This window comes from Amphiura filiformis, chromosome 4 (assembly GCF_039555335.1).
Source record: "Amphiura filiformis chromosome 4, Afil_fr2py, whole genome shotgun sequence".
Classification (NCBI taxonomy): domain Eukaryota; kingdom Metazoa; phylum Echinodermata; class Ophiuroidea; order Amphilepidida; family Amphiuridae; genus Amphiura; species Amphiura filiformis.
This window is the reverse complement of record NC_092631.1, coordinates 53,281,584-53,308,489: the sequence shown is the minus strand read 5'-3', so window position 1 is coordinate 53,308,489 and position 26,906 is coordinate 53,281,584. Positions and strand designations below refer to the sequence as shown.

The 26,906-nt window shown below is 36.2% G+C and overlaps 1 protein-coding gene across 1 annotated transcript in view; it reads left to right on the top strand.

The window, feature by feature from the left end:
- Positions 1-26,906, top strand: part of LOC140151063 (structural maintenance of chromosomes flexible hinge domain-containing protein 1-like) — a 135,379-nt gene that overhangs the window by 75,779 nt on the left and 32,694 nt on the right. The window contains 14 exon segments of the mRNA XM_072173263.1: positions 740-874; positions 2,550-2,712; positions 3,635-3,848; positions 4,354-4,483; positions 4,767-5,006; positions 11,397-11,522; positions 12,074-12,153; positions 12,858-13,015; positions 14,720-14,803; positions 14,806-14,899; positions 15,466-15,553; positions 19,386-19,514; positions 20,419-20,568; positions 24,293-24,422. Coding sequence (XP_072029364.1) covers positions 740-874; positions 2,550-2,712; positions 3,635-3,848; positions 4,354-4,483; positions 4,767-5,006; positions 11,397-11,522; positions 12,074-12,153; positions 12,858-13,015; positions 14,720-14,803; positions 14,806-14,899; positions 15,466-15,553; positions 19,386-19,514; positions 20,419-20,568; positions 24,293-24,422 — 1,921 coding nt within the window.

The following is a 26,906-nucleotide window of genomic DNA, read 5'->3' as shown; positions in this document are numbered from 1 at the left end:
GTAGTTTTTCTACATCTAGTCTTGTGGCCTGTAATGTACTGCATTTTAGGTGCAAATATCCTTGGTTGAACTTAAGTTGTAAGACCTCATGGCTCTTGTTTTGTTACCTACTTTGTCGGAATCTGCGTTAGTTGGGAGAGGGGGGACAAAGGTAGATTGACATCCTCGTTCTAATTATACAGGCTTTAAGACATAATACAAACTAATTTGCATTATTCAATAAAGGTGTTCTTGGTGTCATTCAATAATAATTTATGCTGATCGTGTAAAATATATTAAACTTTGATGCATTTTAAGTTTGTTGAAATGTCAAAAAGTCAAATAATGTGGCCAGTGTTTCTAAATATGAACATGTACTTCTCTTGTTCAAAATTTATTGACCTGACCAAGATTATCTTGACCTGACCAAGATTATCTTGACCTGTCCAGATTATTCTTGACCTGTCCAGATTATTCTTGACCTGTCCACATTACTTGATATAATTGACAGTTGACCAGACTTTGAACAAAAGAAATACAATAGATAATGGAACAAAAGAAGAGGGCTAGACGTATATGAGCTGATAAAACTATAGGGCAGATTTTGTTGGCCTTAACTCAAAAAGTTTGAAAATGGTGTTTTTCATCTTTTACATCTGAACTCTTCCCATGTATTTTCATAGACATTAACATTGTTTTAATAAGTTTCTCTGTGCTATAATTTCCCTAAACAACTTTTTTTTTATTCTCTGTTGATTAGTTCTCTGGAGCCTCTGGCTTGCCAACTTACAAAGGAGATTGTAGTAACACTGGGAAGGCTACACTGACGGGTAATTCCATCAATGTGAAGAATATCAAGAAAGCACAGAAAGTTAATGCATCGGTAGAACTTGTGGTAAGTAGATAAGTAATAAGTAAATCGTCAGATTTATTGATCGTCCTGCGCTGTGACCCAACCTCGGAGTGATGATCTTTATAGTGTGCTGCCAGACCCACAATTTACAGAAAGATGCTAAACCATGGTGGCCCAAATCATTCAATAAACCATGCCAGGGGTGCACAATAATTCAAGTTTAGCGTAAACCCCTTATCAACCTACACAAACTATAGCAGCCAGAATCAGCTCCCCTGGTTTGGTACGGATAGACCAGGATAATTAGAAGGATATTCCATGTCCAAAGGAATTTCTAGCTTTCCACAATAATAAATCATTATATGTGTTCTTTTTGGAAAGCGCTGTGCTCCTTGGAGGGCCTTATAAATGCTTGGTTGTATTGTATTGTATTTCCCCACAAGAACAGAAATAGACACTGGGGGGCTTAAACTCATGCTGTTACGTACCCGAGTCAAGCGCCTTACCGATTGAGCCAACTGTCAATTGTCTCAAATGTGACATGATCAAGAGGAATATTGTTTTCAGCCATTGATAAATTGCTCTTATAACTTGGTAACCAGATGTCCAATTTTGATGGGGTTTGCATCAAAATGTAGCATTCATGAACTGCCAGAAAATGATGTAAAAAACTTCTTATTGAAAATTGCCGTCATGTGAATCATCCCCCTTGATCATGTCACAAATATGTATGTGTGTTGGTGCATGTATACTACATGTCTTGTTGGGACATATTTAAATTGTATATCACCGTTATGGTGATATTATTCCATTGTCTTAGCTCCGGTAGTTAGTACAAGCGTTTCATTTGTACAGTTGAAATAAATAATAGTTTTTCATTTTTGAGAAGAACAGTTCAGTAAGAAAGCTTAAGTTAAGATTTTGTTGAGGAGAGATAACTGTCAGATAGATATTCTTAGACGTGATTTTTTGTCCATTTCACAAACGATTGTCATTGAAGTTAACTGTTTGGTCAATCACAGGAAAATGTTATCATATATATCATAGGGGCATATACAGAAAAAAGAAACACATCAAAGATTATCACATGTGTGTACATATACCTAAAAAAGACACAAATCGAAAACAAAAATAATTCCTGCTTAGAGGTTTATGACTAGATTTGATTTTGTTGATTTTAATGACAAATATGCACACACTGTTTCATTTTTTCCAGAACAATACATGACCACAAAGGGGAAGTGCATTATGATGGAGACAAATACAAATGCATTGATATTTGTAATTTGAATCTCAACAAAATCATATCTAGTCTTTAATTTCATTCATTAATATCATAAAAATGTATTTTGTTTTCCTTTTAACATGTTCAAATAAGCTGGTAACTGTTTTATAAAAATCATTGCATGGAACACACTTAATCAAAAGTTAGCTGCAATATTGGTTCATTACCTCATGACTATTACTACCATTTATTAACCCTATGAGAACTACCTGCCTATTGGTCAAAAAGAAGTTTTCATTATCAATTGGACCAATCAGCAACATTGTTAGAATAATTTCACCACCCAGAAAAATTGGGGTGAATTATTTGCAAAGCTCCATTCTGATTGGTGATTAAAGTGAATATATCACATAATTGACCAATCAGAGGCAATGTTAGATTGGCAGGTAGTGCTCAGGGGGTTTATGTCCTTTATTCAATTGGTGTATACAGGGTTTTGCTAGTGTCAAGTCAGTGGAGAAAGCCATCTCAGTGATACCAAACACAGAGCCACGCTACTGGGATGTCTACTTCAACAACAAAGAGGGCAAGCAGGAGAAACTGTTACCTCAACAGAATGTAGCATGGACAGCAGGAGACCATATAACTGGTCTAGGTAGGCTTGCTTACTTGCATGGCTGAGTGTAAGGTATATCAAATGGAAAATCAGTAGAAATATGGAACCATATAGGTCCGCATGCACAAAACAACTTAGACCAGATGAATTTAAGTTCTTACTTCAACACTACACTAGGAGTGCGCTAGTATCCCCTAAAGACAAGACAGAACCCTTTAGACAGTCTGGGATCGTATATGAAATAATCTGCGCTGACTGTGATGCTAGTTACATTGGTGAATCTGCCAGGAAGCTTGAGAAAATGCTTAGCGAACACAAGTCTACTGCTGGCAGCTCCATATCAGCAGTCCGGGAACATGTTTTAAGATCAAAAGGTCACCATATGGATTGAGAAAAAGTCAAGGTGCTCGAACAGGAACAAAAAGAATATTCCCGGAGAGTTCTTGAAGCCATCCACATGATTATGTTCTTTATATGTGACCTACTAGGCTGCTACCACGAATTAAACCTAAAGTCGCAAGTTGGTAGTTTCAAGACATCGTAGCTGACAGAGTTGATGTACTTTGTTTGCTGTGCACCTGTACAAGCCAGTAGTATTATCCGTCATGAATGGCATATTGTGCCCCATTCACAAGGGACATGCAGACATACTACTGGCTTGAACAGGTGCGCGACAAGCAAATAACACCAAAGTAGTAGCCAGGGTGTCTCAAAACTACCAACTTGCGATTTACGCTAATTTTGTGTTAGCAAGTCATAAATTTGACTAGTTATATTTGCCTATATCTCAAAATGAGAAAAATGGATATGTCACTTTTTGTATCTGAACTCGTCAAATTATTAAAGATTCAAGGTGCAGATGTACAAAAGAATTTTAGAAAAAAATAAAGTAGCAAAACAGTACAATGTATCAGTAACTCTGTACTTACCTGATGTAAATATGTTATTCGTTTTATTTCAGTGTTTGTACTGTTTGACGAGGCTCAAAGACAGCTGGAGGTCAAACCTGATGTAGCTGACAAGATCATGGTCAGCTGGAATCCTAAGAATAACCGTGAGAAGCTACTACAGCGGAAGCTGCCCGATATCAAGGTTCCCAATAATGTGTCGGACAACAAGGAATGTGTGGTGAGATTAGCCGATGGGTACGGCTTGGAGTTTGACTTCACTGTCAAGTAAGATGTGATATTTGAAACCAAGTGTAAAGAGGAGGGGATTGAAGGGGCAAAAATATTAAGCTCAATGCATATAAGTTTAAGAATGATGCTGTAATATAGCACAACTTTTAGGTGTTTGTGCTTGATTCAATAAGATAAAGTATTGTTGAACAAATTCAACAGGATCAGTGGAGTCGGTAAATAAGTTTGTTGTATCTGATCCAGAAAATGCATATGTGTACGTTTCAGCAAAGACTGTTGCATTTGTCAACACTTGATGAGTGATTGCTACTGGCAACCGACACTAGATATATCTCCAGCACAGGTTGTGGTGTTGCCAGTTGATTTGCCAGATGAATTGTTATTGTTTGGTAGTAATTTCTTGAAAAATTGTTTTTGTTGAACCAAGAAGATTCACCAAACTACATTCTTCTTTTTCTATGTAACAGTGAGTTAGTGAATCAACCTATGGTTGTGTAACATGTTCATATCTCAGTTTGTATATATTTTCACCCCAATACAGACCAGAAGCTGGTGAACCAAACCATATCAAATGCACTTGCCAAGGTATCAAGAGAGTGAGACTGGGGGAGAGTCTAGAATCAGATATCACTGTCAGTGTGACGGACAAATATGGCAATGTTATCAACAAGGTAAGTTGCATATAATTTTGAACACCATTCATGCATGGCCTACACAAGCTTAAGGTTTAAGATTTAAGTTGATGAAGCATTAGCATGTTGTGTGTTTGGGAAATGTACATCAGTTTTGAAATTGCAGATGACTGCTTACTAACCGTTTCTGTGCTCATTTGCCTGTGTAAAGTGCCAAATACAATTTGGTTTATTGTTATCATGGACCTCATTGATCAACATTGCATATACCTTTTCGATTCAGGATTTTTTATGTACACTCCCATATTTGTTCACTTTTCAGTTGCCTCATGGAGCTCTTAGCGACCTAGAAGTCACAGGTGTCGGACTCAACACAAAGCTACTGCAGAAGAAGGTTGTCAAGGATACTGGGTTTGTCCTTCGCAACATCCGCTTTGATGATGTCACCATTGGAACTCAAGAGCTGTGTGTGAAATACCTGGAGTTTACCGACTACCTCAAAGTACACATAATGGCCGGACCACCGTCTAAGCTGGAATATGTGAATATAGATCCAGCGCAGGTGAGTTAGTGGTATGATAAATTCACTTCGTTACGTGTTTAGAAGGGAATTGTTATCTCTTCGTAAGTGTGAGATCGATCAGTTAGTGTTATGCAAATGGGGTAGTGATGCGAGAAGTTTTTGTGTTGGAGTAATTTGGGTGTATCAGTCATTCGCGGTCACCACGCCACACGATTCATTTCATTCATTCGGTTCTCCATACATTTCCCGTTTGAATTTTTATATAACACTTTCAATATTTCTTCAATGGAAGAAGATAGCTCTATTTCAGGCCAAAGCAGTGCTGGTGTTCCACTCCCCCAACTGGGAACTTGGATATTAATCAGATATCGGCTATCCTTGATACCAAACTATCCAAATTAAAGAGGGAGATCACGGAAGAGTCGGCTTTCCAATTGACTTCCGTTGTGAAAAAAGAGACTGAATCCTGTACAATTTAAGAAACAGGGGTGCCAGCAGCAGTATCAGCACAATGAACAAGTGAAGGAGAAACTAGAAGAGGCAATAAGCATCGATGCAGGCAAATTTCAAAAGGCTAAAGAAGTTTTGGCAGAAGGTATAAACAATACCAATGTCTTCAAAGATCGGCGGAAGCACGGGCCAGCAATGGCAGGGAGGAAATAAAGCATAGTGATAAGATAAGTACATGTATTTTTGACGAGTTTGAAATCGAAAAGAATTATGAGTATGAAGCGAAATTAAATTCGAATTCTCTGGAGTTGCAGGCCGTTTGCGCGCTGTAAACAATACTGGTTCGATAATTTTAATCCTCCATTGTTTGTCATTGATATCCTTAATAAGGGTTATGTAATTCCATTCACAAGTCTTCCGCCACCAGCGTATCTCAAGAATAATCGATCAAGTTTGGATCATCCGGATTTCGTCACCGAGGCCATTTCAAAGTTGTTAGAGGCAGGTAGTATTAAAGAGCACGATTCACCCCTTTCGTTGTAAACCCCTCACAGTTTCTGAGGGCAAAAACTCAGATTGGTTTTGGACTTGAGACACGTAAACCAATATACATTCGTGTCCAAATTCAAGTATGAAGGTATCTCTACTTTGGCTGACATGTTTTCTAAAGATTTTTATTTTTCACCTTTGATCTTGAAAGCGGGTACCATCATATTGATATTTTTGATCTCCTCCTAATGTTTGTGTGTTTTAGTTGGATGTATGGCAATCGTGTCCGTTATTATCCGTTTTCCGTTCTCCCGTTCGGGTTAAACACAGCTAGTCATTGTTTCACTAAAACGCTCCGACCTTTTGGTTACAAGATGGCGTTCCAGGGGGCATTGTTCTATTTTGTATATTGACGACGGCATCTCAGGTCACGCCGACAAGATTTCAGCTCTTGCGGCAAGCCATATCGTGCAAAAAGACCTAGCTTTATCTGGTCTTAAAGTAAGTGTGTCAAAAAGTGATTTTGTACCTAAACAATCAGGAGTATGGTTGGGTTTGTTGATCGATACCATTTCTATGCAGTTCAGTTTGCCCGGTAACAAGTTGGCAAAAACACAAAATGCCATTGCCGATTGTCTGAATAAGCGTTCACAATGTATTCCCGTTCGAGACATTGCCCGTATCGCAGGTTTTATTATCTCTGCATCCGCCGCTATCGGTCGTTTGACAAGATTGTTTTCTAGACATTTGTACAGATTGATCGAAACTCGCAATTCATGGTCAAGTAAGGTTTTTCTTTCTGAAGGTGCTATCAGAGAATTACAATTTTGGTGCAAAAATATAGCACGCGTGAATGGTCAGCCTATAAAACCCATTTTTTGTGCAACAGCCGCAGTGTATTCCGGCGCAAGTGATTCGGGTTTTGGGGGTTTTCAGTTCAGCTGGTCGATTCAGTGTGTTCGGGATTATGGTCCGAGGCGAAAGTCGTGAAAGTTCAACAAGTCGTGAACTCAGAGCCATTTTGTATGTACTCCGCTCATTAGGACCAAAACTATCGGGTAAAAAGTTGAAGTGGTTTACCGATAGCCAGAACGCTTGTCGTATTATTTCCGTGGGTAGTACAAACCCCAATTTACACGATTTAAGTATCAATGTGTTCCATTGTTGTCTACAGTTTGACATTATTATTGAGCCCGAATGGCTCCCGCGTGATCTCAATATACGAGCAGGCGAGTTAAGTAGGATCATTGATCCGGATGATTGGTCTTTGAATCGCAGTGTTTTCGCATTTTTGGACAATCAATTTGGTCCACACACCATTGATAGATTTGCATCATATTACAACGCGCAAATCCCTCGTTTCAATTCAAGATATTGGAATCCTGGTTGTGTAGCGGCTGACTGTTTTACGCAGAATTGGGTTCACGAGAACAATTGGGTCTGCCCTCCCGTTTCTATGATTTTGATTGCAGTGAAGCACATGATGAAATGCAAAGCATATGGAACTGTTATAGTTCCAGAATGGCCATCTGCACCATTTTGGCCCGTCCTTTCACCAAAATTGGGTTCTTTGAAGAAATATTTGGTGACTCACGTGATTTTGCCAAATTTGCAAGATTTGTGTAAGCCAGGTCGAGGGCAGTGCATTGCTTACAAAAAAGGAAAGCGTTTATTTGAAAACGCTTTGCCGTTCAACTTGATTGCCATGAGGTTCGATTTCAGAAAAGCATAAAAATAATAATAATATTGTATCTAAGTGAAAATGCGCACATGCATCCGAGTTGTTGGTAATCCATGAGTGATTTTGTATTGTTTGTAGTCCTTGAATAATCCATGAGTGATTTTGTATTTGCAGTCCTTGAGAGTCCATGAGAGACTTAACAATGACATGAATTAATTTGATAAGCGATGTAATAAAGAGCTGTTGCAATCCATGATGGATTTTTTACATAGTCCATGAGAGATTAGTTGATCCAGTCTATGAAAGACTATGCAGTAATCAAAATATTTTTGACAGTTCACCAGTCCTTGATGATATAATCATCATTATCAATTTATATTGAGAGAAAGAGCATGTAAATCGTATCCATGAGTGATTTTGTATTGTTCGCAGTCCTTGAGAGACTTAAGAATCAGTCCATGAGAGACTTATCAATGACATGAATTAATTTGATAAACGATGTAATAAAGAGCTGTTGCAATCCATGATGGATTTTTTACATAGTCCATGAGAGATTATTTTGATCCAGTCTATGAAAGACTATGCAGTAATCGAAATATTTTTGACAGTTCACCAGTCCTTGATTATATAATCATCATTATCAATTTATATTGAGAGAAAGAGCATGTAAATCGTAATTTAATGTCAGCGTTATAGTCCACGAGCGACAGAAGATAAATAAACCAATTTCATGAGGAGTATGTAATTTATATGTCAATGATATCAAATTCAGAATTTTTTGACTTAATTAAGATGTTTTGTCAATTCTTCGCATATGATCCTGATTATGTATTTTGAATCAAAAAACATTTGTATCAGAATTTGTCAATTCTTTCGTATTTTGCAATAAGATGACAGTTTCTATTGCAATATTTCGTTTTTTACTCACGGCCACCTCATTTAATTATTCAGATGTACTGGACAGTGGAGTCTGGAGCGAGTTTTCATCTGATACTAACATTAGCAACAACGAATATCTCTCTGGTTTAGTTTCGTCTCTTCAAGACACTGCGTTGGCTTCAAAAGCCGGGTCTACTACGGACAAATATCGCGGAGGCTGGAAGCGGTGGAAGTCTTTCGCACTTCAGTTTAATCTGCAAGTTTTTCCCGTCAAAGCTACTGAGTTAGCTCTATATATTGAGCATTTAAAGGCTTCGGCATCTTCTGTAGCTCCAATTGATACGGCTGTGTACAGCATAAGGTGAGCACACAATTTGGCAGGTGTACCATCTTCCACAGATGATAATTTTGTTAAATTGATCGTAGAAGGAAGTAGGCGTCAGCTTGCAAAATGTAAATCACCAAAAGAGCCTATATCTTCTGAGGTTCTAGCAAAATTGGTAGCCGATAAAGGCGATTTGAATGCCTCATTGTTTGATCTTCGTTTACTATTTATATGTCTCGTGTCTTTTGCCGGCATGCTAAGATGCGAAGAGATTATATCTTTACGTGTACGTGATATTACCTCTTTATCCGATCATATGTCTATATTTATACCAAAGAGGAAAAATGACCAATTAAGGCAAGGGCATTCAGTTTATATCGCCAGATCAGGCAATCCTACTTGCCCAGTTGTTATGGCGGAGCGTTTCATCGAAATGTTGGGAATCGCAGATAAGTCGTCACATCCGGTAGTTTGCGGATTTCGTCGTTCAAAACGTCAAGGTTTGAAACCCACAACAAAAGCGATTTCATATACTACTGCGATAGATTTGATCCTATCTGGTTTATCTCCTTACGTCAGAGATCCTACCACTCTGGGTACTCATAGTTTAAGAGCAGGGGGCGCAACCGAAGCCGCCTCTACGGGTTCGGTAAACGAAAGATGTATTACTAGGCAAGGAGGATGGAAATCTTCGATATCCAAGGACATGTACATTAAGGACTCAATGTCAAGTAAATTATCTGTGTCACGTGCGATGAAGCTTTAAGTGTCATATTTCATGATCGTTAAATTTGAGGCGTAAATCGTCTAATTTTTGGTAAATCTATCCCGTTTAACACCCCTTTCCGAACTTTTTTTCTCGCGAGATAGCTTGCGTGTGTGGCCGCACCTATACCATGATTAAAACATGTAACTTTAATGAACAAAACAAGAATCATTTAGACTGGTGTGTTTTATTGGTTTTCGGGTGGGTATGTATGCATTCGGGGCTGAGATGAGATTGATAAATTCACTTCGTTCACGTGTTTAGAAGGAATTGTTATCTCTTCGTAAGTGTGAGATCGATCAGTTAGTGTTATGCAAATGGGGTAGTGATGCGAGAAGTTTTTGTGTTGGAGTAATTTGGGTGTATCAGTCATTCGCGGTCACCACGCCACACGATTCATTTTTTTCCGGGTCCTATATATATACATGTATATCATGCAGTTCATAATTTGTAATAATTAGATTAGGAGATATATTTTGCTCTTGTTCGCTCGTTATTGTCAAAAATAATGAATTTTCTAAATTAGTGATTGACCTTGGAGCATTCCAAAATGTTAAATCGTTCTGTTACCGCTTGGTCGCCATCGGGGCGGATAGGAATTTCCAGAGTATTTCCCTGATTTGTTCAGGTTTTCTCTCTGTTTTCGCCTATCCCAAGGTCGTTTGAGTTTTGCCATTGGTTTCATTGCATGTATTATGATGCCATTATCATTCGCATCTTTTGATGATTGCAAATCTGAATATTTCATTCCACCAATTTGGGTTATTGTTCTTTTCAATCATTTTTCTCGTTCCTATACTTCTAAGTGTATACATTTGTCAAAAGGACACTCTTGGATCACGAGTCAGCCATTTATTAATTTCCAATGTTAATGTGATAAAGTTATTATTTATTTGTGTAGTGAATGGTAGATTAAGGTCATTATCTTCATGATAAACTCGTGGTTAATATAACCTGTTTCGTGTTTTATATCCTTGGACAGTTCCACTTCAGTGTCAGTTGATATGCGTTGAATTGCAGTTATTCGATCACGAAATGATCAAAAACCATGACGGTTTTCGTTTGAATATGAATCAGCAGTGGAAAGTGGAAAGTATTTAATATATTAAATATCAAAAATTCACGATTTGTTTAATTCATTTATTAATTTTTTAATATGCGAATTTGCAGCAATTATGTCAGGCAAAAGGATTTGTTAAAGTGAGTATATTATTTAACAGTTTATGTAGAATTTCAACAATGTCAATGATAATGTATAATGTCAACGTTAATAATAAGAATAATGTTAATTATAATTATAATAATAATTGTATTGTATTGTATATTAGATATTATATGATGTAGAGCGAGATAGCTTGCGTGTGTGGCCGCACCTATACCATGATTAAAACATGTAACTTTAATGAACAAAACAAGAATCATTTAGACTGGTGTGTTTTATTGGTTTTCGGGTGGGTATGTATGCATTCGGGGCTGAGATGAGATCTGTAGTATGTATGTACCGTAAAAACTTAGTTAGCATATGTATATATATGATTTGTAGAATGAACGTTTTGCAAAACATCAAAGTGTTATTTTTCAATAATATATTGATTTTGATAATTAAAATCAATTTTTTTTGGCTGCTTCGACCAACAATAGATCGTGTAGCCTTAATGTGAACACAGTATGATAAAATCTAACCATCCACCTTTAACAAAATGAGCATCATTTGATTAAAAAAGAAAGAAAGAGCTCATAATGAGTTCTGGTGGTGACTGATTTATTTCCCAAATGTGAAGCGTGGTTGAAAGATGTTATTTCACCCCTTAATTATTTCCATGTTTTCTTCCTTTCTAGCCTGTGTCAGTTCTGAATGGTGGTCAGTTTGAGGATGACATTGTGTTACAGTTGCATGATAATTCTGGACACCCTACTAGCGAAGGCAATGCAAGAATAACAGTGGTCAAGGATCACAATCTACAGGTAAGATATACCTCTTCTTGGTGTGACATCCTGGGACACACAACACACAGTCTACAAGCTTTTTTTTTTTCAGATTTTTCAGATTTTGTTTCTGTCAACTACAGTCTTGGTGTCCCTGCTGTTTAGAATAATGCAGTTTTTGGTATTTCCAAATGGAGAGGGTATGTAGCATAAGTAGTTCCAGGTGGGGTCATCCCCGGTTTTTGGAACACACCAGTTGGTGGGAAAACCAATAAAAAGTCTCCAATAGTCAATAAAAACAACGCAAAATATGAGACCTATGTGCATTTGAAACACACTATTGAATACTGTTGTTAATTATGAATTGGACTGGTTCTTTCTGAAGCATGAAAGCCATATTATAAAATCACTTAGCTCTTTAATACTAAAATGATACCTATGTATATAAAATGGTGTATCAAACGAGAGTGTCAAGCAGTGGTTTTTAATCACAATATTGTATCAAAATATTGAAAAGATTGGTCTGTACATCCCTCGTAAGTCAGGCAAAGCATTTATACCATTGTCATTATTTTTGTTTTTGTTTTCAGCTTCCAAGCATGGCATTGCATGCCAAGGCAGATAATGCTGGCAAGGTGAATTTTGGCAAGCCGATTATCAGTGCTCCAAAGTAGGTATAATTTCTGTGCCATTAATTACAATCTTATAATATTTTGGATATGAAATAAAGTTCTTGTATTGTCAAAAATTTAACATACATTTAGTTATGTGCCAGTCAAAATCATTATTAATGGCCAGTTACTTGGCATTTGTAAGTTGTATAATAAGTTACAAAATCATGATAATACACTTTGCCATTAAAGTTGTTAATTAAGTCACTGATTACTGGATTATGCTCTGCTGGATGCACAAGTATACCATAGAATTTGTTTTGTGATTGTTATAATCATGATCCAGAACAAGGTAATTAGTAACAACGAGACTGATAAAACCTAACACTTTCATTTGTAAATTTGTGATTTTTGGTCCACACAACGATGTGTTTTTGAGGCTTTATGTTATGGCACAGGTGGGGGGGGTTGGTTGTCCGGGCTGAAGCAAATCATGAGTCCACTCTGTAGCCTATAGTTTGTGTCATGTTTATGTATATTAAAGACCTTATTTGTATATTCTTTGTTTTTGCAAACCCTTATTAGTTACAAACCTTTGTTGTTGGGGCCACCTTAATTACGAACCACGCAAACCTTGTTCATGTTCTATTAAACGATTCCAAATCACAAGATGGTTTGTGTTTATGAATTGATTTGCCATATGCATAAAGACATCATTATACTCTTTGCTAACAAGCCCAAATTTATTTATTTTTATCCGCAGGGGTATCTACAAGCTGGCATTCAAGGCAATAGTTGGGAAGTTAACATTCACCAGTACACCCCTCACTGTACAGGTGCAGCCAGACCCTAGCAAACCTGTAAAGGTACATGTGACGTATAGCAAGTCAAGGTCTTACACGGCAGGGGATGTTCTTCCGGGTGAGTTTTGTTTATTGAATTATTGAACCAGAGGAGTACATGGTGTATAACAGGGATCAGCAGGGTCCAGCAGGCATAGTATGATAGTAGTAGTGGCATACAGGGCAAAATTTCCAGGAAGGGGCAAAAGTAAAAAAATAAATTGTACACCTGCATGACCCATTACCACAATGACTACTAAAAACTAGGACAACACCACATGAAAATTTGCATATTATGGCTATATTAGACCAATGAAGTTGAATTTGGCTTCTATAGATATTTGTTTGTTTGTTTCCAAATAGAGCATGTGTTCCATACTTCCCACTTTGCAACTTTGGCATGTGCCGTGGCTTATTAAGTAAAACAATTATGTCGCAATTTGATTTAAAAAATCAATTTGTAACATAAAATTCAATCTTTATCTGAAATTATGTAAAAAAATCAGCTTAATAAATAGCCCAAATACTTGTTTATTGGGATATTTCTCAATTGTATCGCATTTCAAATGTCAAATATTAGGCTAATTTTTGGAAAGAAGGGCCACAAACATGTATAAGGGTCTCTCATGCTGAAAGACTTTTACAAATATTAATAGTATTTCATTCTATGCATTCTGATTTTTGCTAAACACATTTACTATTCTGTTTTATAACCAGTTAGGCCCCCCCCAAAAAAAATTTGTCTCATGTCCCATGGGAGTTTGAAATCTAATGTGGTATGCAGTTTTTTATTTTATCAATAAAGCAGGTGTTCAGGGGAATTACCCCCTTGAAAACTCACCGGTTTGGGCCCATTATATTTGCTTGTGGCAATTTGTCTTCATTTTTTGAAAATGAAATAAAAATTGTGAAATAAGATTTTATTTTTGAACGTTTTCATCATCAGAAATCCAATGCCCGCGGGGGACATGAGACAAACCTTTTTTTTTTTTTGCCTTATCAAAATGAACATCATATAGTAACATTAAGAGCAATATCTTAGGCTATACAATACTCAAGATTTTGAATGCTTAGACTTGAATTTTGTGACTGCGATTGTAAGACAAAATTGTATGTTTAATTGCCAAGTATACATGTATACAAATTTTACTATTGGTGCCAGTTAGGTCCACCTAAAGGATTAAGATAGAGGCCATCAGCCTTTCGCCATCTTGTGGGTACAAATGATACGCGTGTTCATGCGTCTGACACTACGCGCAGGGCGCAGCTTGCCACGCAGCTGTTGTCACACATCATCACGCATGGAGATCGAAAGACCATCGCAGCGTGTACCTACAAGATGGTGGCATATGACGTCACGCTGACGGCCTCTATTGGGCTATGTTTCATTTCGTCGGTCGCAACACATAGTGGCGTAGAGTGATTTACCAAATTTTCCATTTCACATAGTGGCGTATAGGTTTAGAGCTAGCTATATCCTATCATAGGTATTCATTGTTAACTATTAAAGATACATTTTAATAGTTTGAACCTTAAACTTCAATTTCAAATGGAATAGGACCACTGAGAGATAAAACAGTGGAGGAATATCGACTCCATTATTAGTAGCATATCCTTCAAAAACGTTTTGCTCGGAAACGTATTTTGTCCTTCACGCACGTCACTATGTGTTGCGATCGCCGAAAACAGGTTAATTTCTTAATTCTAAAAAATGTGCTGTATTTTCTGGAAGCGTGAGTAGTTCTTAAAAGTTGATAACTAATACATCTTTCCATTCTCATAGATTTTGATGTGTATGTGGAGGCCGAAGATGGCAGCACTATCATGAAGCTGCCATTTAAGAATGTGTTGATGAGACTATGGGAGGTAGTGATTCAGTAATAAAGCCACCTAGTAGTGCATTCTCATTTGTACCAGACAATAAGAAGGCGAGAGATGACACACCAGGTCACTTCTACTTCAGGTAAGATCATGGCGCTCTCTCACTGTGTGCAGTTATCACTTACCATAAAAACTTGATAGTTAGCATATGTGCTTACTATCGAGCGCTTTTAAAACATGCAAACATGAAGTGCCCCATCCACAAAAGTGTAAAGGGTTTTGAGCAAATTATCGATACACATAGTTATATACGAACAAGTTAAGCTGCAGATTTGTGTCTCAACCCCATTAGCTCAGTTAGTAAAGCGCCATACTTTTGTACAATTTTGTGTTTTCAAAAGCGCTCGATAGTAAGCACATATGCTAACTATCGAGTTTTGATGGTATATTATATCACTTGTTTTGTGCACACCTGTATGCGATGTCCTTTAGCATGTGTATGCCAGTCCTTGGGGCGAACACTCCCGATTTGAAGCTGCGACCATTGAAATGACTTGCCACAGCAAAAACATGGTATTTTGTGCAGCAATACTCATTAACAATGAGGTGCATGTATGCACTGTATTTGAAGGTGTGAGAAAGTTTTGTTTGATTAAAACTGCAGAACCCAGTGTTGACTATAGGTTTGTCCTTGTTCTATGATTTCAGGCAAAGAAGAATCCCAGAGAAGGCGTCTCCTCATAACATTGTCTTCCAAGTATCAGGAGATAACCAGCAAGTGCTCTATAGCAATATCGTAAGTAGCCAATTCTACCCACTTTAAAATCCACACTACCCCTGTGGAAGATTTAGCTATAGTCTTCCACAGTGGAAGTATGAATTTCAAATAGAATAGATAATTGGGTAAATTTTACATTTAAAATACTCACTCCAGTTTTGGAAGATATTGGGAAAGCCATTATACAGGGGGAGTATAGGTTTCAAAATGACTAACCCTGACCAATTATATTTGAAAAACATACTCCCCTGTGGAAGGTATTTTCAAAATCTTCCACAGAGGTAGTGTGGATTTTAACTGGAATAGCCCAATGTTTGCATGCATGAATATTTTGGGAGTGACACAGATTCACAAAAGTTTCATCCTTTCATAAATTTTTTTTTTACTTTAAGAAAATGGGTAAGTTTTGCAAACAAATTACATGCTGCAAAAATGATTCAGCATCATGAGAACAGAAAAGAAAGCATGCAGATCTGGATTGTCATTGTATAATCCTTTAAGTTGTTGGAGTAGTGTTCAATGTACTATATGTGCTCTTCATGTTACTCTGCATGAAAATGTTTTCATACACTCTTTGATAGCGAGAACCAATCAGCAAACGTTAGAAAACACAAAACATGCATTGATTGTGTCTAATGCACGGGCGCGCACTCTGCATACAACGCGCAGTGCTTTCGGACGCGTTCATTTTTCGTGCAAGTTGACGCATTTATATTTGCTTGTATTTTCCAACATTTTTAGTGACAATTTTGTTATAAAAATAGCAAAAACCATGGAATTTTTTCTTGTGTATGAAATTTGTTAATAAATGCGTATCACTTGTTGCTCGTGAAATTGTACAAAATAATGCACTTGTACTGAGATTTTGATGCGTCTAATGCACTCCCCTCTTCAGGGCTTGTGCATAAGAAACATCCACATTTCGGTACAAGTGCATTATTGTGTACAATTTCACTCCCAATAAGTGATAAACATTTATTAACCTATAATTAATGTGTTTAAAGTTACAGATACAAATTATCAAAATTTGGCGAATTGTGTGAAACAGTGTGTGAAAAATTAATCATATGAAATGAATGACATACACAGTGTCAAGCATACACATCCAGATTCTCATTCACGGTTTACCACCGCGGCAGATTACCTTCGCGGCTACACCTGGTGTAGCCCTGAAGCTACACCTTAATAGAGCTACTCTGAAGCTACTTCGAAGGAGCTACACCTTAGCAAACTCATAGTGGATACACCATATCAGAGCTACTTCGCTGTTACTCCATCCATTGTCTGTCTAGAAGCCAACTCCGATTGCTACACTAGTGCCAACTTCTGGATACGCCATATCGGAGCTACTCCAAAGCCACTCTTAAGAAGCTACTCTGAAGTACATCTGATAGCTGTCAGCCACGAGCCAACCCTGGAGTAACACGAAGTCAGCTCGGTGTACAACCGCAGCCAAAGCGGGTCATTGACCGGCAGCGGTAAACAACTCACTGAACAGCGTAATCGGCGGCGTACTAGTCGCGGCGTGCTTAGCTATTTTTAGCAAAGCGAGCGTTTGTTGTTTTGATTAATTGATTGACCATGTTTGCACGTTTGCATAGGGCGTCATGAATCGTTTTCAGCCACACGGAGCGAGAATCACTTGTCGATGTCACGGAGATATTTTGTTTCTGTTTAGTTGTTGTTTCCTTTGTAGAAACTTGTTCTTTGTTTAACGACAGTACGACTTCTTCTCAACTTGTTTTAAAAATAATTTCCAATCATTATTTAATTTTGTGTTTCTTGTTATGTTTTTTGTTTTGCTAAACTTGAGATGCTTGTGTGACGTTGTCGTTGTTTTTCTGTATTTTAAAGAAAGTGTGCATACTGCGGTTCGCGGTTCTACTTTCCCATGTTGTTTTGTTTATTTATCAAGTTTATCATTGGACCCACAGTTAAAATTTATTCATAATTTATAATTGAATTTCTTGTTTTCACGCTGTTTTCCTAACATTTTGCACCACATTACTTTACTGTTGCAAGTCGTAGCCTAGGCCTAGGCCTATAATATGCCTACTTGCAATACAGTTTTGATATTTTACATTTTGGCTAGGCCCTACTAGTCTTTTAAAACTTTTATTGATGTTACTCGCAGTTTTCATATTTTTTTACTTGGTTGTTATTCATCTTTTACTTTTACTTGTTTGATATGTGTTTTTACGTTTGTTTGAGTAGGCCGTACTTTGTTTGTTTTTAAACACTTTTCTTTGCTTATTATACTTGAATGATTGGTCACTTATTTATTAAAAATTAAATATTTAAATAAGTTACTAAACAATTAAAAAGTAAATAAGTAAAATATAATACACGTAAATAAATAATAAATATAAAACTAATAATAAATTTAATAAAAGCGTTAAAAAATAAATGAATAAAAGTGAGGTCCTAAAATAAATATTAGCTATAAAATGACCAATCATTCAAGTATAAATATGCAAAGAAAAATGCTTAAAACATACAAATGCAGGCCTACTCAAACAAATGAAAAAACATGTAAGCAAGCAGGTAATAAAATTAAAAACCTAAATAACAACCAAGTTAATGATAATTATTAGCATTCTATTATTGATTATTTTACATAGGCCTAGGCCTACGAGTACTATTCACTATTTTTTTATTTAGGCCTAATACACATGTTTACTTATTTACTTTCTTATTTGTGTAGTTTTTACTTGTTAAGTTAATTAGGCCTACCTATTATTTTATTTACTTGTTTATTCATTTATAAATTTATTTAGTAAGTTATTTACTTCATTAATTTTACTTGCTTATTTCTGAACTTGTTTATGTATTTGTGTAGGCCTATTCACTTGTTTACTATTTTCTATTATTAATTTATTATACTAAAACATATATTTGAAAAATAATAAAAAAGAAAGAAAGAAAGAACAAAAATCCCTAATAGGCCCTATATCCGAATAAAAGCATACAATAAAGCTAAATTGAGAAAAATAGCATTCAATCTGGCAACAGGTCATCACGCATTATTTTTACGGAGTACCTCTAGAGGTACTCCGCTATAGGCTGTCTCTACGGGAGGTACACCGTGGAAAACCGGATAGGAGTAGTCCACGGATTTTTGACTCAAGCGTTACGGTACACCGCTACAGAGTAGCCCTGGGGGTAATCCGGAGTAGCTCCAGAGTACATCCAGTGAGAAATTGGATGTGTACATAGCAGCATGTAGACTAATATTGAACTCTGTCATATTGACTTAAGCTTAAAAAGTTACCTTTTCAGAGTCTGAATAGAGCAGTGACGTACATGTAGCTTGCGACACCATCACGGCGTCTTCACAGTGACCGGAGGAGAGTAATCACTATGCTGAATGAAGACGCCGTGATGGCGTCGCAAGCTACGTCTCTGCTCTATTCAGACTCTGAAAAGGTAACTTTTTAAGCTTATGTCAAGCATACGTGTTCTTATTCAAAGCACATATTGAAAGGACAAGGTTGCATTAAAGTGAACTACTGCCCCTATATTATGTGCAATTTTAATGAAAAACAAAATGCTGGTTTTAATTTGTGGGCATTTGGTAAGAGATACATGCAAGCATATAGGATAGCCACATGTATGTGTTCATTTTTTTTCCTAATATCTTCTCTCCTTTTTGGGCTATCCCTTCATGTAATACATGAAATTAGGGTTAGATTGGGATTAGGGTTTAGGATTAGCTTACGTGAAATAATTACATGAAGGATCAACCCTTTTTTGTCACCAGTCAAGTGTCAAACAGCATTGTTTTCTAATGATAAAGTTGGTTTGTTAGCTGTCTTTTTACCATTTAATATTCCATCTTTCTCTACAACAGGTACATATCAATATTCAGGCTGGTCCACCACACCAGTTGGTAGCAGAGAATGTGCGGATGCCTACAGTGTCTAATACACAGAAATCACACAGCCGGTCTCTCATTAAAACACTCAAGCTACAACTCAAGGTATGCTACGGTTAACATTAATGTCATAACTTAAAGAGTGTAATATATGGGAAAAGGCTGGCCCACCATACCAGCTGGTAGCAGAGAATGTGCAGAATGTACGCCTGCAGTGTCTAATACACAGAAATACTCAAGCTACAACAAATGTGCTACACAAATAATCTTATTTCATAACTTTATGTAACGTTATATTATTGAACAAGTTTAAGCTGCTTATGTGGTACTTGGAAGAGAAAATATAGACCCTATTTTAGGCTTAATTTATGATTTATGGAGGAGTGGGAAGCTGCAGATTTATATAGCTCAACATAAGATCTTGGGCTCCACTGAAAGTCACTGAACACATTGCCCCAAGACACACCATAGAAACCACCGTCTGTGAGGGTCCATTAATCCCAAAAATGTACCCCGATTGCATCTGAAATGCAATAAAGCGTGTCCTACACAGAGCATTACATGTGGTTATGAATACAGTTTTCCACAACACGTGCTGTAGGATTAATAGACACTGCCAAGTAATGGGATTCTTCCAGGTTTAGCCATTTAACTGAAAAATGACAGTGTACAACTTAATATTGAGACATTGATCTTATAGCAGATGAGTAAATGAAGCCATTAATCACATTTATATTTCCATAGGTCATGTCGTTCTTGAGTTAAGGCCAATAATTGATAAAAAACAAAAGTTTTGAGCATTTTTCCCCCTCCAGAGAAAATCATGGCCAAAGAGCAGAAATGGCATCAAATCAACCCTTGGCATCACTTTTATAGAACCCATACCATTCCTCTAGTGTGTCGGCTTTATTTGTCTCAATATTTGAATGCAAACACCACTTGCTCTTGCTAACCTCCAACTCACCTTAATGTTATTATTACTATGTCATTTTGTGTTTTTATATTACAGGATAAATTCAGCAACCCAACAGGCCTGAATGTCAACGGCAAAGTGATTGCACGGTTAATGGGAGAGAATAACAAGGAAGAGGTACCCAAACTCGTAGGCCAGAAAGCTACTGCTGAATTCAGTATGAGTAAAGGGTCTGTTACTGTACAGGTAAGCATGGCCACGTAGGTTGCTACCTATTAGAGGATTTTATTTATTTATTTATTTATTTGTTTGTTTGTTTGTTTGTTTGTTTGTTTGTTTGTTTGTTTGTTTATTTATTTATTTACGCTCTCCTTATTGGGATTGAGCACTCTATTCAAAAGGTAGTCTAACTATGAATACATGTTGTTATTTATTTATTTATTTATTTATTTATTTATTTATTTTCTTATTTACTTACGCTTTCCCTTATTGGGATTGGGCAGTATGGGCACTCTATTCAAAATTTAGTCTAACTATGAATACATGTTGTTATTTATTTATTTATTTACGCTTTCTCTTATTGGGATTGGGCACTCTATTCAAAATTTAGTCTAACTATGAATACATGTTGTTATTTATTTATTTATTTATTTATTTATTTATTTATTTACGCTTTCTCTTATTGGGATTGGGCACTCTATTCAAAATTTAGTCTAACTATGAATACATGTTGTTATTTATTTATTTATTTATTTATTTATTTTTATATGCTTTCCCTTATTGGGATTGGGCATTCTATTCAAAATTTAGTCTAACTATGAATACATGTTGTTATTTATTTATTTATTTATTTATTTATTTATTTATTTATTTATTTATTTACGCTTTCTCTTATTGGGATTGGGCACTCTATTCAAAATTTAGTCTAACTATGAATTTTTTTTTTTTTTATTTATTTATTTTATTTATTTATTTATTTATTTTTTTATTTATTTATTTTTTTATTTATTTATTTATTTAAGGTTACACGAAGAAAGCGTATAAAAAGCATTATAAAAGGCGTATAAAGTTGTTCTCTAAAACCGCGTTTTCTCAGCAATCAAATATCGCAGTGAGTCAAATGTTGGTGCATGGATGTATCTTTACATTATTTTTGTGTGTTCATAAAAAAATTTAGAATCCGTTTGAAAATCCTTCGTTTAAATCATTTTACGCACCATGTTCACAAGATCAAAAACACGTTCCATGCAGTTTTTTCAAATGTTCGCTCCGTATAAAACCACGCCCGAGTGATTGTTTTCTCCTTTTTTGTATTGTACTACAAATCGATTAAAGAAATAATGTTGCCATGGGGAAGAACCAAATACAGTACCGATCAAATTTAAAAAGCCCGTTTTTGGGGAACATTTTCGAGAATCTTGTCTGAGAAAAAACTGTTTTGTGAAATTATCGATATCTTGATAACGGGCGTTAATTTAGACATCTGAATACCTACATTATTTCTCAACATTCTGCCAATTGCTATCCCATTTGATTTTCACTCCAAATTGAAGCTAGTATTGCAAAAAGCGAGGTTTTTCCTCCATCAGTTCGTTCAAAATTTCAGCGCCGACATGCGTGTTTATTCTAAGAGCCATTGTGCGGACGCGATTGTAATCAAGTAAATTACATCAAATTATAGTTACATTTCCGCTTCGAGAATAAGAAATTGCGTAAGCTGATGTATGGTCCAGTGGATAGAGCGTTGGACTGGGAATCTGTTATGAACAATTTTTGTGGGTTCGAGTCCCCATGTGGCTGAATTTTCTTTCCTTTTTTTCTCTCTTTTCTCATTTTTACTTCCTTTCTTTCCTCTTTTCTTTCTCTTTTTTTTTTCATTTTTTTTTCATTTCTTTCTTTCTTTCTTCCTTTCTTTTTCTTTCTTACTTTCTTTTTCGTTCTTTTTCTTTCTCTCTCTCTCTCTCTTTCTTTCTCTTTTCACTATTTCTTTATTCTTTCTTGCTCCTTTCTTTTTAGTTTTATTTGATTGATTAAGCTGACTGCAGTGAATCGTGATTGATTGTTTTTCACTTTATATAATTCAGAAATCTGTAGGCCTGCTATAAGTCTGTCTTTTTGAATATTCTTCCCAAATTCGATTTGCAAATAATTGCTTTTTGATATTGTTGTTGATGTTATTGTTGTACCCTATTACATTGTAATCAGGGGAATAGCAGCATTGATTTATTTCATCAAAGATATCAAGGCTATAAATTCAAAATCAACACATTTTCCAGGCCAGGGCGTAGCTTGACGAAGAGTGCCCCAATCAATTTTAAAATTTATAAAATCCTTATGAAAATTGCCGAAAATGGCTTGTACCCTCCCCCGGCATCCGACCCGGCATGTCGCCCCTCATCTAACCCCCGCCCACCCGACTCACGAGCTCCGGCACACGAGCTAAGCCAAGTTTCATGTCTTGGCCGTGGATCAATATTCTATTGTAAGTAGGCCTCACGTCCCAATACGCTTGTTCATTTTCTGCATGGCTGTTTCTGTTATGAACTTACGCCCCTCTGAAATCAAGCGCATGAAAAACTCTCGGCTAACCTTAACCTTGGGTGATCAATCAATGCACTGACATTGTTCTCCCTAGGTCCCCAGGTGAATAGAAAAAGTAATCAATTCTGTTCATTGTGATGTGACATTTATTATTATAAACCAAATTAACTGACTTCTGTAGATTTGATTTCCAATTCTAGAGAAAAGTAATACATTTTGAAAAGTATCATTTTATATCATCTTATAGAACAGGAGTCACTAAAGCTAATAATCACATTTATATTTAGTTTCAGCGTTTTATTTTTCTATAAAGAAATCAAATTACAATATTCTAAGAGATCAATAAAATGGAAGGATAGCTAGAACAAAGCTTGAGAGAACTATATTTCCATATATCTTGTGGTTCTTTAGTTAAGGGCAATGATATCTCAAAACGAAGGTGTTGGGCATTTTCCTCTGCGCGAGAAAAAATCATGCACTTGGGTCAGAAATGGCAACCCTTATAACAAACCTTGCATCTCCTCTTGTGTGTCAGCTTTTTTGTCTCAATATTTTAGTGCAAACTCCACTGGGACATACTCCTATCTCACCCTCCTTAAGTGTTTAAAAGTGCTTAATCTGGTTGGGTATTACGGGATGTTGACAACTCTTTCAGCAGAACTAACCCTGTTCCTTAAAATCTTGACATTTTCATAAGAACTGGTATCGTAGAGGAAATGTGCCACTTCCATTAATATTTCCTTTAATATCCATCATACATACCCATTCAGAGAAGTGTTGAAAGCAATGGGTTGTATACATCTTTCACACCACTTCTTATTCCAAACCCAAGAGGCCCAAGATTAATTTTAAGTATCCCTAAAAATCTTTTCATTTGGTGATGAAAATTGGAATTCTCTACAGATTTCTGCCCATTCCTTGAATTATTTATTTTGAAAAAGCTTGAAGAAATTCATCAGGTTTGTGTGATACAATTAACAGAATGTTCTTCTTGTCAAAACCAATTAATTTTACTGACCTGACAGTTTCGGCCATCTTGGTCGAATGCCATCATCGGAACGATGGTACTTCATCCTTCCTTCTGGTTGATTGGTCACCAACAGAGGCCTGTTGCAGCGCAAACCTATCCACACTTAGATTGTAACATCCCCCCAATTTTCTGTGCGGCTCCCCAAATTTCATTGGGTGAAAGAAGTTTTTTGATAACCAAACAACTAATCACCGATTTTTTTTTAGTTGAGCTCATAAGTGGTGGTTTTTTTACACTTTGTCAAAAGTTCACCAAAGCTGTGTAGTCACTGACTAGACAGAGATGCAATCACTATTATATTGATTATGTATAGTTGATTTGACTGAATCATTTATTTGATTTTTTTGGATTGATTGATTGATTGATTGATTGAAGCACATTCCCCATTTTTTTCTTCAGAATTTAGTGATCCAAGAGAACACACCAGGTAAAGATGGAGGTGAATACATACTCAGGATAGAAGTGAACAGTCAACAGCTCAAAGGCATCAAGATTGACCCCTACATTCAGCCATTCCTATTCTATAATGGTAAGGCAGATAAAAACACACCTTTAAGAGGGTACTACACCCCTGTGGTAAATTTGTGACTATTTTTTAATTTTTCTCAAAAAATAAAAACACACTGGTAACAAAAGTCATGTATATTATTGGGGCAAGGAATCCAATTACAACACTTGAATTTCAGTGACTCAAGACAAGCGGTTCAGTATATATGATAGGAAGCGAGGTACATCCTAGCGGTACCTTATTTCTTATCATAAATAACAAACCGCTTGTCTTGGGTCACTGAAATTCAGTGAAATAATTGATTCCTTGCCCCTATAATATACGTAACTTTTGCTACCACTGTGTTATTAGTTTTTGAGAAAAATGCAAAAATAGACACACATTTATGGAGGGGTGTAGTACCCCCTTAAGCTAAAAAAAGTAAGCTATACCAATTTAGCTTTTGGGAGTAATACCACTTTTTCTTCTCAACATGAAATAGTGATTTTAAAAAAGTGAATAAGTTGGATTATATTTATGGTACAAATAACAACATTGGAATTATTACACGTTACAAATAGCAACAAATATAGTGATTTAAAAAAGTAAGTATGTTGTAATATTTACAGGTTAAAAATAACAACATGAAATTGTGACTTTAAAAAGTAAATATGTTGTAATATTTACAGGTTACAAATAACAACATGAAATCGTGATTTTAAAAAGTAAATATGTTGTAATATTTACAGGTTACAAATAACAACATGAAATCGTGATTTCAAAAAGTAAATATGTTGTAATATTTACAGGCTACAAATTACAACATGAAATTGTGATTTTAAAAAGTAAATATGTTGTAATATTTACAGGTTACTAAATAAAAACAAAAATGTAGTGATTGAAAAAACATTACATTGAAAAGCTGAATATTATTACAAAAAGTTCACGACAAAATATGAAATTGAGTACAATCGCAAAATAGTCCAAAAATTTGTGTTCATTATCGCCTAACTTTGCCTCGAGTTTCTCTGCCCACCAATTGCCATCATTTGAATGTTCTCTTTCTGACCTCTATGCTTGCAACATGAACAGTTTCCTCTATCAAATATATATCCAGCGAAGGTATACAGAAATGGATTGAGGGTGGAATTGATTGGAAGTACAAAAAGTTGCTATCCAGGCATATGTTGTAGGGCTTACTTCCACTGCACCAGCCTGGACAAGAATTGATAATATCCCAATGGGTATCCAGCAACAAAGGTCTGTGAGAACAAGAAGAGACATTTTCATAGCCATATGCATTTCTTCTGTTGATCTTTGTGATCGTCCGGAGGCTCTGGTTATTTTCCTAGCAGTAATAAAAATGAATGCATAACAGAAAGCCACTACTATGAAACAGACCTGGTTTAGAACGGTGAACATGGCAATGGACAAGTACATGGACACCTTACTCTGAGTAAGTGTATTCTTCAACTTGTACTCATCATATATGGTGGAATAATTAGGGTTATATTTGACCTGTTCAAGTGTTTCATTATATATTTTGAATTTAGAAAAAGGAAGTCCAACACAGATCTCTGAAATTGAATACAACTCGGAATCTGTTCCTGATAATGCATATACAGTGATACTGAAACTAATGGCTATTGACCAAAGGATGGCTGATAGTGAAGCGAGCTAATGTTAAACCAATCCGCCAGCTTCCAAATGGGTACTTGATCCCCAGAAACCTATCTATGCTTATTAGGGTTATGAAGAAAGCTGAAGCCTCACTGGATAATACAGATAAGGCTCCAGCAAACCTGCACAACACACTCGTTCGCCAAAATTCAGAATGTGATGGAAAATAATCTGTATAATATGTATCTACTGAAAGCAAGATGATCAGATAGATGCACATTGTGAGATCAGATATTGAGAGGTTTGCGATCAGAAGAAATTGGACCTTATTACTATGTCGTCTGTGTCTGAATTTGATGTAAAGAGCAGATACATTTCCAAGAATACCAAAGATGCTCATAAACCACATAACAATTCGAAGGAAGTCTATGGTCAGCAAACGCTGGCATGTGAGGAATGGAGAAGATGGCTCATCACTTTCACACTGGATAGATGATGCATAACAACATATTTCAGGTCTGGTGACTAATAGTGTAGCTGTTTCATTTAATCCAGCAAATACTTTACTCTCTATCCACAGGAGTGGATTTTCTCTCAAGTTAATTTGCTGTAATGAGGTACACCTTGATAGTATTGGAATTTGATTGAAATGATTTTCGGAGAGGTTCAAAAATCGTAGATGTATTTGGCTGTGAAAAATGTTTTCTGGAAGAGAATGAAACCGATTATGATCCAGTTTTAGAATTTTAAGCTTAGTTTGATTTTGGAATGTGTCAGGGTGGAGAAAGGAGAGACCATTATGGGATAGCAACAGTTGTTTTAGTTTAGTCAGTGATCCGAGCGTTCTGGACGGTATCTTGCTTAACATATTGTTACTTATCGTAAAATCCTCAATCTTGTCAATGC